At 35.5% G+C, this 18,699-nt stretch overlaps 2 protein-coding genes across 3 annotated transcripts in view; one reads left to right on the top strand and one right to left on the bottom strand.

Annotated features, from left to right (window-relative positions):
* Window positions 1–1,073: 1,073 nt before the first annotated feature.
* Window positions 1,074–3,098, bottom strand: LOC142551999 (pentatricopeptide repeat-containing protein At5g66520-like). Its single transcript, XM_075661558.1, has 2 exons — window positions 1,528–3,098; window positions 1,074–1,226 (listed from the first exon to the last, which is right to left on the bottom strand). The coding sequence occupies exons 1-2, from the start codon at window positions 3,056–3,058 to the stop codon at window positions 1,183–1,185; spliced, it is 1,575 nt and encodes a 524-aa protein (XP_075517673.1). The 5' UTR covers window positions 3,059–3,098; the 3' UTR covers window positions 1,074–1,182.
* Window positions 3,099–3,251: 153 nt separating this feature from the next.
* LOC142551997 (nuclear pore complex protein NUP205) overlaps window positions 3,252–18,699 on the top strand; it is a 35,716-nt gene continuing 20,268 nt past the window's right edge. For both annotated transcript variants that reach the window (XM_075661555.1, XM_075661554.1), the window contains exons 1-19: window positions 3,252–3,538; window positions 4,107–4,202; window positions 5,322–5,396; window positions 5,604–5,708; window positions 5,797–5,907; window positions 6,988–7,147; window positions 7,607–7,692; window positions 8,752–8,874; window positions 8,959–9,177; window positions 9,364–9,453; window positions 10,855–11,016; window positions 11,827–11,943; window positions 12,052–12,258; window positions 12,890–12,991; window positions 13,105–13,248; window positions 14,079–14,209; window positions 14,303–14,422; window positions 14,816–14,939; window positions 17,965–18,162. In XM_075661555.1, coding sequence (XP_075517670.1) covers window positions 3,398–3,538; window positions 4,107–4,202; window positions 5,322–5,396; window positions 5,604–5,708; window positions 5,797–5,907; window positions 6,988–7,147; window positions 7,607–7,692; window positions 8,752–8,874; window positions 8,959–9,177; window positions 9,364–9,453; window positions 10,855–11,016; window positions 11,827–11,943; window positions 12,052–12,258; window positions 12,890–12,991; window positions 13,105–13,248; window positions 14,079–14,209; window positions 14,303–14,422; window positions 14,816–14,939; window positions 17,965–18,162 — 2,511 coding nt within the window. In that variant the 5' untranslated portion in view covers window positions 3,252–3,397. The remainder of the gene's footprint in view (window positions 3,539–4,106; window positions 4,203–5,321; window positions 5,397–5,603; window positions 5,709–5,796; window positions 5,908–6,987; window positions 7,148–7,606; window positions 7,693–8,751; window positions 8,875–8,958; window positions 9,178–9,363; window positions 9,454–10,854; window positions 11,017–11,826; window positions 11,944–12,051; window positions 12,259–12,889; window positions 12,992–13,104; window positions 13,249–14,078; window positions 14,210–14,302; window positions 14,423–14,815; window positions 14,940–17,964; window positions 18,163–18,699) is intronic.

The following is an 18,699-nucleotide window of genomic DNA, read 5'->3' as shown; positions in this document are numbered from 1 at the left end:
TGAAGTTTCGAATTCGAGATCCAAGTTGTAATCCCCTCCCAAAATATAAATCAATTGAACTTGGAAAATATGGAAGATATGGACACAGACTATCATATTTGGACTATCATAATTTGGAAAATATAAATCAATTTAATATACCCTACCAAGAAATTATATCTGCCTCAACATTGTATTGCAGGGTATATTAAATTTTTATCATTTGCTTCGCTCTTCTTTTTCATACTGAAGAGCATTCAAACACAATGGAAATTGCTGCCAATATGGGCCACGACTATCATATTTTGGACAACCTACGCACAGATGATCATCTTCTCAGTTCAACAAGCATTCACCATGAATCGATCAATTGGCCATTTCCAGATTCCAGCAGGCTCACTCACTGTCTTCTTTGTGGCTGATATTCTGATGACATTGGCAGTTTATGATAGAATAATCATGCCACTTCGGAAGAAATGGAAAGGGAAACAAGGTACTATTTTCTTGATCACTGGCTTGACTTTGTCCACGTTGTATGTATTTTTCTTGGCGTTGACAAGGTCTGTTGCAAATATGAATCGAAAGTGGTGCCTCCAGTCATTTATATTTCAGTTCCAAATATTCCATGCCCAAATTGGTGGGTTTAAGTTAATGTAAAATCACATAATGATACAAGTTTTCACCTCGATTGCAGGTTTCTCCAGCCTACAGAAAATCACCATAGGACTAGTTCTCTCCACAATAGGAATGATGGCTGCAGCTCTTACAGAGATGAAGAGGCTATCAGTTGTAAAGGCTGTCTCGGACGGACCCTTCTCGGATCTTCCTATAAGTGCATTCCTTCTGATTCCACAGTTTTTTCTAGTGGGATCTTTGGAGGCGTTCATAGATACAGGGCAGCTGGATTTCTTCATCACACAAACTCCCAAAGGAATGAAAACAACGAGCACTGGTCTCTTCTTGACAACTCTTTCGCTTGTTTTTTTGTAAGCAGTTTCTTGGTGACAGGAGTCAATGGTGGCCAAGGATGGCTTGCAGATGATATAAATGAGGCGTCTCGATTGCTTCTATGGGATTCTGGCTGTTTTGGGGTTTATAAATCTTGGGATATATCTAATATGTGCTGCGTGGTATAACCCATAGAAAGCTAAACCCGCTATGCAGATTGAGATAGCGCATAGTGGTGATGACAAGTGTTGACCGTTAGGAGATGTTTTTTTGGGTTTTGAGCAAGGAAATTAATCCACCTGATCCATGTATTAATTAATGTATGAAATTATACGTAATGAAATCAGTTTTTGAGTGCATTCATGGTTGCAAATTTGTCATATTTGATTATTTTCTACAATGATGTTTCTATACATACATCACAACTCAAATTTGAAAATAAAATTGGGATAAAATAGATATGATAGTTATGTAAGATAATATTTTTCTCAAGTAAAAAATCTAAACATTTTTCCAATCATTATTCACACTATTTTAAAAATGTACACATACAATTTCCCAAAGTGATAAATCATGTCATAAAAGAATCAAGCATCTTACATATCTCTTCGGCCTGTGGATGTGATAGATCACCCGCATGGAACTCTTCGACCATTCCATTAACTTCAATCAAACTGCAGCCAGATTTTTTATTTGCTGGTCTCTCATCGATCAACTTCCTAATGCTCTTTGCTTCGGTCTCCCAACCAGCTTCCTTGTACATATTATAGGCAAGAACACAAATCCCATAGTCAATCTCTCCTCCATCAGCTATCTTTTTCCATACTCTATCACCAATTTCAATGTTCCCATAATTCCGACACGCCCCTAGCAGAGCTCCCCATATATTAGCATCCCTTTCACCGATACCACACATTATCTCATCAACATATATCTCGGCTTCCTCTAACTTACCAGACCTCGCCAAAAGATCGACCATACAAGCATAATGCTCGATTCTGGGCTTAATTTCATAGACGCTGTCCATCTTTTTGAACAAAGACAACCCTTTTTTGACCAATTTTGCGTGACTACAAGCTGTAAGAACAACAACAAAAGTGGCCTCAGTTGGCTGAGCCCCATATGTGATCATGCTATCAAACAATTCAAGAGATTTCATTCCATCTCCATTCATTGCCGCACATGATATGATAGCATTCCAAACTCCACTATCCTTGTTACGAATATCATTAAAAACCGTGAAAGCCAACTCCAAAGCACCACATTTTGAGTACATGTCAACCAGCGCTGTGGCTATGATTGGATTCAAAGAGTATTTGCGGCGTTTAGCATAAGAGTGTATCCATAAGCCTTGTGCCAATGCACCAAGATGAGCACAAGCAGTGAGAGCACTCACAATAATCGACTGATTGGGCTTCAAACCTATGTCTTCCATGTTTCTATACAAAGAAATCACTTCCTTAAAATCACTAACCCTCGAATATGCTGCCATTAACGCACTCCAGGAGACCACATTCCTTTCCGGCATTTCATCGAAATACTCTCTTGCTTTTTCCACGTTCCCCATTTTCCCATATCCATCAATCATTGCAGTCCACAATACCACATCTTTTACAGGCATTTCATCAAACAACATATGTGCTCTTCCCATATCGTGTTTTAGCGCATAGAATTCGATCAATGCGCTAACAACAAACAAGTCACAGCAAAATCCTAACTTGAGGACATGGGCATGCGTCAAAAGTCCCATGCATCTAACGTCACCTAAAATCATAGAACATGCCTTCATCAAAGGCGTGAAAGTGTAGTTGTTTTTTATAAGCCCATCCCTTAGCATGTCCTTATAACATAAAATAGCGAATATGGGCAAATTAGATTGAACATATCCTCTAATCATCGTGTTGTACAAGAAAGTGGAACGGTGGCGGAGATTTTGAAACACCGCACGTGCATGAGAAAAGAAAACAGGGTTGCAGGAGGCGACGGTGAATGAGACAAGCGGTGCAATGGCAGCCGGGATTTGGGAGAGGTTGAACTTGAGGAGGTTGGCATGAATTTGTTTGATTTGGCTTAGAGTTCTGCATTTCTCAACGAGGAGTGAGGTGTTTGTAATCCAGTTTGCTGCGATCATCTAAGTTTGTAATCAGTGGGAATGAGAGGGTTGTACGATGATAGTCTGTTTAACCACTACGAAATTTTCAAGTCTTGTCATCATTAAAAAAAAAACATTTGATATTTTAAATATCCTTACAAAAATGTAAAAAAATATTTATTTATTATTTAAAATTATAAAATACTACTTTCTGTCTGAAATACTAGTTAAATTAAATTTTGAGTGGCGTCCTCCATCAACGCCCCCACCTCTAAAACCCTCGGGCTTTCCCGCCCTCGCCTTTGCAGGGTTCTCCCATTTTCAGCGGCATTCGTCTGCTCAATTCAATCTCTGTAGTTTGTTTATCAAGAAAGGAGAATGGTTTCACCCAAACAACTTATATCGATAATCGAATCTTCACTACTGGGGCAGACTCCACGAACTTCAGCACAGCGAATCGAACTCCTCCACGCTATTCGTCACTCTCTTCCTTCCCTCAAATCTCTCCTCGCATACCCGGTAATTTTTCGAAGTTTGGCTTGTTATGTTTATGTGCTGATCTTCGAAAACTTCAATTTTTTTTTCTAAATAAAATAAAATAGACCCCAGGGAGAGTTGGGAATTGTTAAAGAAACATGTTTTGATAGAATTTCAACCTTTTTCTGTTATCCCGTGCTTTATGAGGCTTGAGTGTGTAAGGAGAGCGAGGGTGTGATGAATGGTCGGTTGCTGACTTACATGTTCTGAAATTAAATTTTCGATTTAGTTTGGGGTTCAATGGGGTCTGAGTTATTTTGTTGTGTATGGTGACAATATAAGACGTTAACATTTAAAACCAAATATAGTAGGCTTCCTTGTTTTCATGTTTTTAATCAAGTAAAATGCACGATATATCACTGTGTACCTTCACATAAATAATGTTGTTAATGCAGAATTAATATTGTTCAGACGTCTCTTTATTCTTTTAAAATATGTTTTCTTTTCTAGTAATCTTGATAAATTTATTCTTACATTGATGTTTATGCGTTTACACATTTTCTAATGTTTTCCTTTAAATTTTAATTTTTCTTTTCCTCAAAATATTTAGCCTCCCAAACCATCAGACAGAGCTGAAGTCCAGTCGAAAGAAGTGAGATTGCCAGATGTTGGGTCAATCCCACTTGACGATCAGGATGTACAGATAGTAAGTTTCCATCTCTATTGCACTTTCCATATTGACACTGCTTGTTGAACTAAAAATTTTAAACTGACATGCATTACCTGTTTGGTATCAGGTATAACATATTATTGGGATTTTTTTTTATCAATGAAGTGTGTTGTTCTTGGAAGTTTGTTATTCTCATCCCCTGCTGTATGTCAATATTATGGGTTCCTCGGCCAACACCAAGAACATTTTTCCTGAGGAAATTCAAATAAAATAGGATTTTAAGCTAATTGAACTATTTAATTTAATGATCTCTTATTCTAGTTTGGTTTTAATAAACGAGATAATTCCCAAAGGATTGTAAGTTAGTATATGGTATCATTTTAGGATAAGGTGATCCTTTTATTTTAGTTTACAACATGATTATCTTTATTTTAAATCATTGTACTCTCTTATATATTGAGAGATTGAATAAAGAATATCAGGAAATTATTCACAATTTTGGGTTACGAGATCTAAGATTTTCTCTCAGCTAGCCTTAAAACCAAGGTAATAAGAGGTTTACTTTAACGAGCCTCAAATTTAAAAAAAAATGAATTATTATCAGCCCATAAATCACCACAAAACGTGATCCATAACTCGGAACCATAACAATCAAGTTTTTTGGTTATAATATTCAGTTTTCTTTATACCAATCTTGTGACATGGGGAAAACATAGTGGAAATCATGGAAACTCTAGTGCAATTCATGATACCTGTTTTGAGCACAACAATCTTTGTTTCAGAGTGGCATCTTTGACGATCAACTTGCAAGAGTACAATCATTTACGTATCTCATATCTAGTTAGGGACTGTAAATTTGTATGGTTGTGAGAAGTTTGTTATGATGACGTAGAGCTGCACTTTATTTTTCTTGTTTGTAACGTTGATGCGAATTACTCATCCTCGGAAATGGTGTAACCTCTAAATATTATAATAAAGTTAGTTTTCTATAAAAAAAATAAAAATATATGCATCTCTATGTCAGTTTTGATTTTTTTCATTCATGCTTAACTAGAGAAATTGCCGGGGCATTATTCTTCCTTGCTATTATTAGGGTGGGCTTCTCATGATTTCTTTGCTTTTTAATTTAAATATATTAACATGTTTGAGCCACAGGCTTTGAAATTGAGCGAGGATCTCCATCTCAATGAAATCAACTGCGTGCGTTTGCTCATTTCGGCCAACCAAGAGGTAATCCGTGTGGTACTGGGTAGATATATTTTTCATGTATATACTAACATTATTAATGAAGACTGAAGTATAGAACAAGTATTTTCTACTTAGGCCAATGAAGGCCTTCATATTGTACTTTTCTTTAACTTACTAATTTGATATTTAAGTGGCATGTTTATTTGCTTGCTGTTGCGTGAAAACTATCACATATCTTTCTTCTTTCAGCGGGGTTTGCTTGGTCGAGAGCCAGTAGAAATTTTTCGCCTTGCTGCTGGACTTTGGTATACAGAGAGAAGAGACCTACTAACATCAATTTACATGATGCTGAGGGTATTTTATTTTCGAGTCTTAGTTGCATGGTTGGGAAAAATTAATTTTTTATTCTCAATAAACTTAATTTTTGATGGATTTTTTTCAGGCTGTTGTGCTCGACCAAGGTCTTGAAGCTGATCTTATTGCGGATATTCAAAGAAATTTGGAAGATCTTTTGCATTCTGGACTTAGACAGCGATTGATTAATCTTATTAAGGTTTTCATATCATATTCGGTTTATTTTGAAGGCGTTTGGCTAAGCTGATCTTTTGGTATTTATTTATTTTTTGTTTGAGAGCTTATGCGAGTGATGCTATGTAATATGATGTGAAATATTAGGATAAGAGCTTAGAAGCTCTAAAGAATAAGATGTCAGAATCATTTAAAAGCTCTTTAGATATTAGTTAGAGTCTCAATTTATTTTTTCATGTGTTGTCAAACTACTTTAGTTTGTAAATGTAAATACAATAAGATGTCCCATTTAGCTAATGTAAATCATCTTCCTAGTTCCTGGAGATTGTTTCGCCGAAACAAGTCAACATTGTTTAGTTAAGATGACATCTAATCTATTCATTACTGTAAGCATCTTATGAATACTTGGTGCTCTGAAATTGTAATGTAAGGATAGCTGAAAGAGGAGGTGTTTTAGCAAATGAAGTAGTTCGTTATTTGAGCATCTGCTCAATTTATATTTGCCTTTGTGTTCACATGTTTATTTGTCCGTTCATGGTTTAATCCTTGGATTTCATTAAAAAAATCGTTCTCATGTAATTCATGATATGTTGGACCACTTGTCCACTAATGTAATTTGTTACCATATGATTAATAAAATTTCGTTTCTCATAAAAAAAAAATCCTTGGATTTCGGCAGTTTCTGGGAAATAAGTGCCTATATGTGATACTTTGTAAGAAAAAGTTGCCTTGTTGAAGATGGCATATGTTCAGCTGTTACCCTAATTTACTCCTGGGGAACTGTTTGAATGGTCCTTTAAAAGTTGCTGGGATAACCCTTCCGATGACATCGAACTTTTGTGTTTTTTTATCTTTTAGAGTTTGACATTTTTGAAGAAGGTTATGCTACTGACATGTTTGCTCTCAAAGTGGGCAATGTATTGGGATTCAAAGCCCTAGTCATCTGTGTTTGGAAGATCTGTTTTTTCCCTTTTCATTCTTGTAGTTCTATTATTTTACTTTTTATTGATTTTGTATTCTCATGTTGTCATTAGTTTTGTATTCTTTATGCTGTCAGTGATTTTATATTCTTTATGTTGTCATGTTCCTGTACTTACATCTACAGGAACTTCATAGAGAAGAACCAACAGGATTTGGCGGGCCTAGTTCTGAACGCTACATTCTTGACTCAAGGGGTGCTTTAGTGGAAAGGAAAGCTGTGATTTCCAGGGAAAGGATCATCCTTGGCCATTGCCTTGTCCTTTCCATTTTGGTTGAGCGTGCAAGTAAGATTAAGATAAGGGAAATCTACCAAACTTAAAATGTTGAAGTGATATTATGTTTATATATAATGAATAAAGTATGATACTGAGTTCAATGCTATAGATAAATAATACTTCTGTTTCTGACTATGACGTACGACCTGTTTTAGATCGGAATCTTGAAGTCTACGTATCACTAAAGTTTACCTTACCCTTATATGATGATTCTATATCAAGACTCAAGTGACCTGATAATTATTTATCATTGGCTCCTGTAATGATGTATGCTCTGTTATGACTTTTTAATATGTGTTTTGATCTGCTCTTGTTTGTATGTTTAGTTTCTCCTTAAAAAATGCATTGCTGACGTGTGCTAGCTACTATTTAAGCCTGATCCAGGTTTTGGGTTTGTAACATCACTGCAGGACTTCTCTTTAAAAGAGCAGAAGTTCCTAAATTAACGACCACATTTACTTGCTTCAGGTCCAAAAGATGTCAAAGATATGTTCTTTGTTTTAAAAGATTGTGCCAAGGAGTTTGGTGTGAGCACCGATCCATTGCAGCATCAGGTCTTGGCATCTTGTTGTATCCTAATCTTTAATTCTACTTACATAGTTTGTTGGTGCATTATTTCTCAGAGAGTGTACATGCTACCTTAACCACAGCAATGATTCCATGCATCTCTGAAGCGGTAATCAGTTTTCAGATGTACACAAAGAATAGAACTTGAAAATTATGAAAATAAATATGGATTTATCTAGGAAATTGCCATTTCACCTTCAAAACTTTACTCTGTAGAACCAGGGTTTTGGTTCTTTTCCCTTTCTTTTTTCTGCCGTAAATGTATAAAGCAAGGAATCACGATTTTAATGTGAATAATGGAAGTAATAGAAAGGAAGAAATTATTGATTTGGAAAATCTAGGTCATACAAGCTCAAGAGGAATATAAGTATCAATGTGGGGGTAAAACATGATGGAACTTGCGGGGAGTGGATAAGGTCATGCACGTGGAGATGATTTGGTTTTGTGGATGGGGAGGCTTGGCCCGTGCATGGACTCATTGTAGGGTACACATGTCAAATTTATGCGTGGTTTTGATGCCATGATGGCCTTACTTTTATTTTTGCTACTATATTTATTTGCATTCTCCGGGCTATTTCTTCAGAGGGCGCACATGTATGTAGGAAGGCTCTTTTGTTCCCTAAATCTATCATCATTCTATCTTTGTATTATGTGCTGGCTAGAAAACTTTCAAACATAAATGGTTTTCATGATATTCTACTGTTTTCATGCTTCTAAAACAGTATAATTGTCATATTTACTTGGATCACAATTCTTCGATAGGTATGAATACTTTTGGCATTGAAAACTAATATCTGTAAATAGGATTGGGGATGAGTGGGGAAAGATTGAGAGCGTTATCGAACATTTACCTGATGCTTTCCTGCTTTTAAACTTTCTCGGGGTCCGGTGAAATCAGAATATTATAGGAGATGAATGGAGAAAGATTGGATTAATTTTTATACCACTTGCTCGATTCTGTTTTCCGTTTCTCATTAACACTCTTTTCTTTAATTTTGATATTTTTGTTTCCTATGCTACTTATTGACTATCCTTTCTGCATGCAGATTACATATAGTCTTCTGTTCTCTCTTGTAATTGCTATCTTATCAGATGCTTTGAGTGCAATAACCGATAAAGTGCCGGTGTTGTCTCATGATGCATCGTTTAGGCGTGAATTTAAAGACATTGTAAGATGAATGCTTACTTGTCTGATTTTTTAACTGTTTCTCGCCATGTTGATCCTCGATGGAGGTAATTAATTGTTCTTTCAGGTGATGGTTTCTGGAAATGATCCTATTGTTGAAGGCTTTGTTGATTGTGTAAGGCTTGCATGGGCGGTACATTTGATGTTGCTTTGTGATGGAAATGATGCACAGGACGACATAGATAGTACTATTTCCAATGACATCTACCCATGTTTAACGGTCGTTTTCACCAATAATATCTTCAAGTTTTGGCTGGACAAGGTTCTTCAAACTGCTGCATATCAGGTTGGTGATTGATCATTATTACTTAGGAAAAATATCTAATAATTACCTATCTTTTTTCTATTATTTGACTGCAAATTTGAAAGCTGTAATAAATTAATTATTTATGAAATATGAGGGGGTGCCTCTTTAATTCCTTGAAAGAAAATAATTTGAAAATAATTTCTGACATTTCATTCTGTTGTGCAGAACGATGACGAGGATATGGTCTACATGTACAATGCTTATCTTCACAAGCAAATAACATGCTTTCTTTCTCATCCGCTTGCCAGGGACAAGGTTGGTTGAATTCAAAGTTTTTATTCTGTTTCATATGAGTATCATACTGCTGTCGAGTAGTGACTGTAGAAGCTATATATCATCGCTCTGAATAGTTTTTTCTAAGGTCTTAGGTTTTTTGCAATTTTATCTGTTTGTTCATCATATGAATGTTATTGACACATGTGATGAATTAGTCATGGAGGTATAGCTATAGCTAATGATATTTTTCTGTGGTTTTATGTTGTTCGTTTTAGCTAAGGTAGATGATGGTTACTAATAGGAGATAGAGTGTTAAGCAACAGATTTGTTACTTATCTAAATGACTACCCATCCTAGATAGAATGCTTTAGAATCAGTTGAGACATTGTTTTGGCAAATGCATTTATGGTGGTTAGTTGCACCAATTTCGAAGTGTGGTTTCTTCCCCCTCAAGTTTTGAGCAAGAGCTTCACTCCAATTTGCATGTAAGATTATCACGATTAAAGAAATTTTGGCTCTTTTTATGCTGGCCCAATTAGCAGTTTTTGAACAAAGAAGATGTGTGCTGTCAACATCAAGCGAGCCTCTGTATGATAAGTTCTTACAGAGCAAAACGTTGGAGTTGTGTGTTCAGTTGTTGACAATGTAAAAACTGAATATTGTTTATTCATTTTTGAATGGCTACATTTGGTAAATTGATGCCACATGGTATATTATTTTCATTTTGTCATTCAGACCCCACAATTCATGATGAAGCTTTTGTTAGTTTTTGTGGTAGGCATCTGTAACTTTCCATGTTAGTCTATTTATCACTTCAAATATTCTGTGGTATCCACACATAGAATTACCTACTTTTGTAGTAGGAACGACATACTTCTTGATGTGTTATGTGGGTCTCGATATGGGCCAAAAAAGAACTAGTTATTCACAAAGTGAATTGGCTGAAATATGAACATTTATATGGGTATACGGTTAGACCAGTAGATATTTAAAAACAACTATACCAATGAGTTGGTTAATTGTTATTTCTTAACCGATTGATGGTTTAGGTATCTCCTATGATTGTGCAAGCTACATTTAGTGAAAAACGAATGACGTGGGGGTATTGATGTTTAACCTAGTGTAAGATGTAAAATGAGGTGATATGTAGAAGATCTTGAACCTTTGTGGCTCAACTTCAGAAATGGTCCTTTGTTTTCAGGGTGAAAAAAGAGGATTCATGTAGCAAAGTGAACTACATTTACTTCAAGTCTTTATTTGGTTAGGTCGAGATGAGATTCATGTAGAAGTTTTTCTTGACACCAAATGATTTCCCTGTAGCTTTTGCATTATATCATATTTAATGTTTTCTATAATAATGTTAAATGCAGACAATTTTGAATTGCATTCTTCATATTATCATACTTGACGTTAATTATTAATTCGATCTCAATTTGGCAGGTCAAAGAGGCCAAAGAGAAGGCTATGGCTATGCTTAGCCCATATCGTATTATTGCTACTCATAATGAGATGAACGATGTCAGTGGGCAAACTCAAGAAACTTCAGCTATGACACAACCACCTTTTGTCTCCCTTTTGGAGTTTGTGAGTGAAATTTATCAGGTTTGCACTATTTTTCCCTTTTCCCAACTGTTATTGTCAAGTATGTGTTTTTTTTTTTGTTTTGACAACTAATAATATGACACATGAATTACTAAGTGATTCTGTGATGATTTGTAGTGTTGGATAGTCGTTTTTTATGTAAGAACTAATTGTACTAAGTCATTTTTGAGATCTAAAAATGATCTATTACTTTATCAATGTACTTTTTGTGGACATATAGAAATGTGATGTACTGCTTTTTATACCACCAAAGTAAATCAGTTGGTCATGTTTCTTTATATTGCATTCGGACTTGGAAAAGTGAAGGCATGCGTTGAAACTTCCCATCTATTTTTACAGTTCACTTGATATCTGATTAGTTAGTACGCTTTTTCTGTAAAAAAAATCAGTAACACGATCTATGTTCTGAAAACCATCAGCTCTAGTTTGATACTTTCTACTTAATTGGGTTCAATAATTGAGGACAAAATTCTGATCTGTTGACAAGTGTATTTCCCTGGTTTTGCTGGTTTGTGTTGGCTTTTGTAATACGTCTAGTAGTGTTTTCCATCACGACCATTTTCTGTACTTTGCACCTGATGAACAGACGTTGACGAGTTTCTGATGAATTCCTATTATTGTGTGTGTATGTATACATGTTATTTAAAATTGTGGTTTAATAAACTGCTGTTTCGTAATCAATTTTTTTGTGTAATTATTTTGAAAGATAAATTTGTTTACATTATTTCATTGAGTCAATTTTTCTTGCGTGGTTGCTATTTTGAGTTATCTGTCAGTGGAATATATTTTGACTAAATTTGCTTTCTTCAGAAGGAACCTGAGCTACTGTTGGGTAATGATGTTATATGGACATTTGTGAAGTTTTCTGGTGAGGATCACACTAATTTTCAAACACTTGTAGCATTCTTGAAAATGCTGAGTACACTGGTATGTATGATCAACTAACATCCTATCAGCTACTGACAAAATACTATATAAATCTGTTATGCACTGTCGTACATTCAGTTATTGGAAGCTGCTTTATATTTTTATTAGGCTTGTAAACCAGAGGGTGCTTCAAAAGTTTTTGAGCTGCTTCAGGGAAAATCATTTCGTTCTATTGGGTGGAGTACCTTGTTTGACTGTTTATCCATTTATGATGAAAAGTTCAAGATGGCTCTTCAGAGTCCTGGAGCAGTGCTGCCGGAGTTTCAGGAAGGAGATGCAAGAGCTCTTGTGGCATATTTGACTGTCCTACAAAAGGTGGAAAAAATTATTCTGAAATTTTATAATACTCCCCATGCTCAAGGAGTTCTAATCGGCGGATTTGAATCTCACCAGGAAATTCAACATAATGCTCTCCATTGTCCTATCATTCCTGCTGTTTTAGTAGTGATGGTTCTTTGTTAATTAAATTTAGACTTCTGAGTTCACAATGCCACAGAGTGTTTTCTATTAGAAATGATATATTGTTTCAATTGTGCACTTTTGGCTGTCAGTGCAGAAAGGTTTTAAAGGCTTTTTTTTGTCACTTCAGCTTTCTACTTGAAAATATCTGGTGAACCTATTATGCCGCGGTACCAGGCTAGTTAGTACCTCTTACTGATTTGTGGGTACACTCATGCTATCTTCTCTAAGTTTATTATCTTCTCTAAGTTTATCAGATTCAGAATCTGAAACATGCCACTCACCTTGTCATTGAAGTTCTTGCCTGATTTTAGTGTGTCCAAGTATTTGGACATTTGATTGCGAATTATCAAGACTCCACCTATTTTATCTTGTGCCTACTCATACTTTTATGGTCATTGAAAAGCATAGCTACCTTTTGGTCTATACATTTTATATATAGAAAGTATGTGATTTTTTTTCCTTTCTATTTTTCTCCGTCATAAAGGTCGTGGAAAATGGGAACCCTATTGAGAGGAAGAACTGGTTTCCCGATATTGAACCATTGTTTAAGCTCCTCAGTTATGAGAACGTGCCTCCTTATCTCAAGGTTCACCATTCTGTCTTTTGCTTCTCAGTTTTGACCATGTCCTGTTGTTAAAGCTGCTCAAATTGGTTCAGCTGGTTTCTGCTTCCAACAATTTTCTTCATTTGTGTTTCCAGGGTGCTTTGCGTAATGCCATTGCTGTTTTTGTGCATGTATCACCTGTTATGAAAGATACGATTTGGAGGTACTTGGAGCAGTATGATCTACCAGTAGTTGTTGGGCCTAGCGCTGGGAGTGGTGGACATTCTGTGGACACTCAGGTTGATCGTCTTGGTATAGCTGGTTGTATTTTAATGGTTAATTGATAATGGCACTTTTAGTTAGAAAGTGAGTGAGTTTTGAGAATTCGAAAACATGAATATATCAAAATAGCCAGTGAATAATTTTTATCTCATTGATGTAATAAGTGATAAATTCATTTGTGGTTGAATTTTTTGGAAATACTATTTCTCATGTGAAAATACAAAGAATTGAGAAAAAGTGGATTGGGTAAGTGCTATGTGAAGCAGAGAAGGATTATTTCTATCAATAAAAAAAAGAAAATGAAGGTAGTCGCTCATTCATGTTGTAGAGAATGGAGAGAATTGTATGTGAAATGACCTAGTAGGAGCCCAGCATAGATCTTGCTTCTTGAAACATTGACTTAGCTTTTGGCCAGTTGAAGTGGTAATTACCGAAAAATGTAACTTCACTTTGTACAAAACAAACGGATGCAATGCCTCTAAATTGTTATGGGACTTCTCTGGATTGATTTTTCATTTTCAGCTGGTGGACTTGGACTGGAGAGAGTACATGCTTTCTCTATTTTCAGTTACAAGTTGTAACTCCATCTCCCCACAATGAAACTTGATATGCTAAAGAATCGAACTGACCAATTTATTATGGTTTTATATCAGAAAGGTTTTTTTTAATGTCAATATAATGGATTAACTAAATTGTTTATCAGAACTAAAAACATAGTCAATGTCACTGGTCATCATGAATAAATGTTTAATTTATGGATGACATATTACATGATAGTTGGTCTAATATTAATTTATGTTTCCAACTTTTTGATTTTGATGTCTCAGAATTTAATGGTTATATGCAGGTTTATGATATGAGATTTGAGTTAAATGAAATTGAAGCACGAAGTGAGCATTACCCTTCAACTATATCATTTCTCAATCTCTTAAATACTCTTATTGCTGAGGAAAGGGATGTCAGTGACAGAGGACGAAGGTATTCGGTCACTCATAAATAACTTGTTTGTTGTCTTGTTTTTGTTTCATTGTCAAAATTTCCTTTAGTAACCTGGCATAAGTTCTTTTCCAGATTTATTTGCATATTCAGATTTATCTATGACCATGTATTTGGGCCATTCCCACAGAGGGCCTATGCAGATGTTTATGAGAAATGGCAATTAGTTATCGCTTGTCTCAAGCATTTCCAAATGTGAGTTCTCTTACTGATTACTGGTTCAATGCTTCAAGAATCTTCTACGAAATTTTGGAGTATTTACATTCATGCTCCCTGTGGGTTCATATAATTACAGAAATATCTCCTAGATGTTTGAAATTTTTACGAATCCTCCAGTGACATCTTTTGAGGTCTGATGAATCTTGCATCTGCTTCTCCTTGTTGTAATGGGAATAGACTCCAACCTTGGAGGGTTTGGTGTAATCAGACCAAACTTCAGCTCATATAAATCCAAATTACCCCTAATTAGTATTGAGATGCCACTTTATTTTTTCTTCTAATTTTTAAATTGTTTTTTTTAATTTTGGTACTGAAGTCTACATAAACTTTGGAGATTGAAAATAATTGTGCAACCATTCTCATGTATAGGATGTTAAGCATGTATGATATTGGTGAAGAAGATATTGAAATTGTTACTGATCAGCCTACACTTTCAGTGGTTGCAAAACCTTCTATGGTTAACATGCAGCTTCCAGTCATAGAGTTGATGAAGGTACTGACCTCAATTTTTTAGGCCTTTCATGTGGTGGTTTAATATTTATGCCATGATCTTGTTTGTTTGGGTTGAGAAGTCTATAGACATCGTTCTTTCTCAATTGTACATTCTTACGCTCATGGCCATTTGAAACCGAGAACTAATAAAATGAGAGATCTATGTAGATGCTCGTTAATAGGTTTGCCAGTAAGACTTGCATCAAGGCCATGATATTTTGAAGGAGAAGAGCAATTTGTATACTTTTGTTTCTAAACTCGTGACTGAATCATTTGATATGTGACATATTTACGAGGAATACATTTTCTGCCGTGTTCCCTAATATGTGACTGAAACATTTTCTGTTAATTTGTGACCGTATATCTTAATCTGTGTTAAACTCATAATTTTCTGAAGCTTTCTTTTTAGATATTATTTAAGCTTGAAAGTTTTTTTTTGATAGGAAACTAACTTTATTATATTAGAAACTGAAAATAAAGTACAGGCGGATGAGTAATCCGCAAGCAACGTAACAAAAGTTAAACGGTAAGACAGATAACTAATGCAGAGGCATCTTAATTTATCCACCTGCCCATACAAATTTCCAATCCCTAATCAAATCTAAGATGCACAACTGATTCGCACTGTCATTCGTAAAGAAAAACCAGACATAGCGGTGCTTTTGGAAACAAAAAAAGAACTACTGGATAGAAAATTCGTAGTTAGCGTTTGGAAATCAAGATTTGTTGATTGAGTTTATCTACCATCAGTTGGAAGGTCTGGTGGTATCTAGTGACGTGGGACCCAAGACTTGTGGCAGTTTCTAACAATTTGATTGAGGAATTCTCTGTTTCTATTCAAATTCGTTGGAATGATGATATAAGTTGGTGGTTTTCAGCAATCTACGGACCAAATAAGCCGAATAAAAGAGAAATATTCTGGGATGAACTAGCTGGGTTGAGAGCGATTTGTGGGGATAAATGGTGTCTCGGAGGTGACTTCAATGTGGTAAGAAATACTGGAGAAAAATTGAACAGTAGTTCCAACACTACAAGCATGTCCTGCTTTGACTACTTGATTGAAGAGTTGCATCTTCATGACCCTCCACTTTTAAATGCCAAGTTCACGTGGTCAAATTTTAGGACGGAGCCGATTTGTTGTCGACTAGACAGATTTCTTATAGCCGAGGGTTGGAGAGACATTTTCCCCATTTTCAGACAAACGGTGTTACCTAGAATTACTTCAGACCATTGCCCTGTATTGTTTGACACCACTATGTTGAGATGGGGTCCCGTCCCCTTCAGATTCGAGAATGCTTGGTTAGCACATCGTAATTTCACAAATCTGGTTCGCACATGGTGGATTACTGGGGAAAATCAGGGGTGGGAAGGCTACAAGTTCATGAAAAAGCTGAAAAACGTCAAATCGAAGGTCTCCATTTGGAACCGAGAGGTGTTTGGTGATGTGGAAGTAAGGTTCAAAGAGTTGAATAGTAAAATCAAACAGCTAGATGAGAGCGATGCAGATGGAAATTGGTCGGAATCGCTACAGAACGAAAGAAGGGAAGCAAGGTGTGAGTTGGAAAATGTGTCTTTTACAAGATTCCAATTACAAAGCCAAAAAGCAAAAATCAAGTGGCTCAAGGAAGGGGATCAAAATTCAAAATTCTTTCATTCATTACTCAATAACAGAAGGAATAAAGCAATGATAGATAAATTAGAGTTGGAGGATGGTTCGGTGGTTACTGACGAGACACAAATTGAAAAGAAAATTCTTGATTTTTTCAGGAATCTTTACAGGGAATCGGACGGGGGTGGTAGGCAGTTTGATGAGGCCGGGGAGAATCTGAGTGGGTTGGATTGGTGTCCATTGGCGCGTAACGAAGCAGAGGAGTTGGAGAAACCTTTTGGGGAGGAGGAGATTAAATTATAGTGGATTTTCTTTAGCTAATCTTGAGATTTTTGAAACATATAATTTGTAAAAACAGGACATATCCAAATTATATTCCCCAGATAATATTATTGTTAGAAAATCAATGGAAATATTATATAATGAGATTTGTTGTTGGGGATCATGATAAACGTTTCATTTGATTCTAGTTAGTTAGGATTGGTTTCTTATCATATTTATCCCCACTTAAGAGCTTTTGTTAATGTGTGATTGTTGTTTTCTAAACTAACGAGAGAATAATGGTTTTCTAACTCTCTAAGTCTTTTGTTGTGGATGTGAGTCTTTATGGTTGAATTATAAAATCCTATGTTGTGTTATGTGCTCTCTTTAATAGATTCCTATCAGTTTACAAATTCAGCAAATATAAACTGTCAAGGATGATAAGATATTTATTCAAAAAAAAAAGATGATAAACTATCTCACACATTTTGAGCTGAGCTTTAAATGTAATACATTTATTTTGGTGCATCATAACGGCAGAGAGTTTGAGCTTGAGCTTGAGGCAGCTTGGGTTTTGTTCAAAGCTTGTGGTAATTTTTAAAATAATTTCAAGATCTAAGGAAGAAAGCATGCATCGAACAATGCCTTGAGCTTATTGGTTTCGTTTTAGTTGAATGCTATCCATTACACACGCAATGGTCGGTAGGCTCTTTTGATATTTGCCTTTAATTTCTGTAGAAAAATGTCATACAACAAGTTGAGATAAAACAGTATATGGCCAAGCTTTCTAGACAATACATTTTTCAAGATTCAGTTGACCAAATTACAAGAATTTTGTATTACTGTTAAATCTCCGCATACTCAACAGCTTATAATGTTGTCCGTGATTGACAAGCCCACAAATTCTTAATGATATTTTCAATTCTCAGATTAGAGACACTTTTTAAATGGTTTGATGAGCAAAATCTTTTTCTATAATGCAAATTATTTAAATAATTGATTTTCAGTATTCACTGTTGTCAAATCACATGATGTGACACACAGTTTTGTGCAAATAATTGATTTTCTGTATTCTCTGTTGTCAAATCACATAAGATATGATACATAAATTTTGCGTATGCATCAAATTTACATTGGGTCATGTCGATTGTCGCAGGATTTTATGAGTGGGAAAACTGTGTTTCGAAACATGATGGGCATTATATTACCAGGAGTTAGTTTTTTAATCACTGAACGTACAAATCAAATTTATGGGAAAATACTCGAAAAGGCCGTACTGCTTTCTTTAGAAATCATTCTTCTTGTCATGGAGAGAGATATCGTTGTTTCTGATTTCTGGCGCCCACTTTACCAGGTATTTATCTTGAGCTCCTCTTTAGTAAAATTATCTATGATGGCTTATTCCTAATACCAGAATTTAAACGACATTTACTTGCAATTTTGCTATGTAATTTGTGATATCTAACATCCTAGCTCGATTAATTGCCTGATATGTTTGATGTGTTCTATGGGAGGTTACTTAGATTAAAAAATTGTCCAAGGCATTAGAAGCTAATAAGAAGATTACTGGGAATAAATCGCTTAAAATCTTATGGTGGTGATATGCCTTCATGTGATGCAGTATAGACCAAAATGAATATATTTCATATCCTTGGGTCTTTAATACAAAAGAGAGTACACACTTTATTTGAAATACCAGTGTTCTGAAATTCGGGCTAGGCGGTCGCCCAACCGCGCTGCAAAGGTGCTAGGAGGCCAGCCTAGGTGGCAAGGGCGCCTAGGCAGGTCTAAGCCTTTAGAGTTTTTAGGAATTTTTTTCTGTTTCTAATTTTTGAAAGCCCAATTAAACCAGAACATGACATAAGAAAGAATTATAGGTTTTTGCTTTTAG

The sequence above is a fragment of the Primulina tabacum genome, chromosome 7 (assembly GCF_025594145.1).
Source record: "Primulina tabacum isolate GXHZ01 chromosome 7, ASM2559414v2, whole genome shotgun sequence".
Lineage (NCBI taxonomy): Eukaryota > Viridiplantae > Streptophyta > Magnoliopsida > Lamiales > Gesneriaceae > Primulina > Primulina tabacum.
This window is presented reverse-complemented; position numbering and strand designations above follow the sequence as displayed.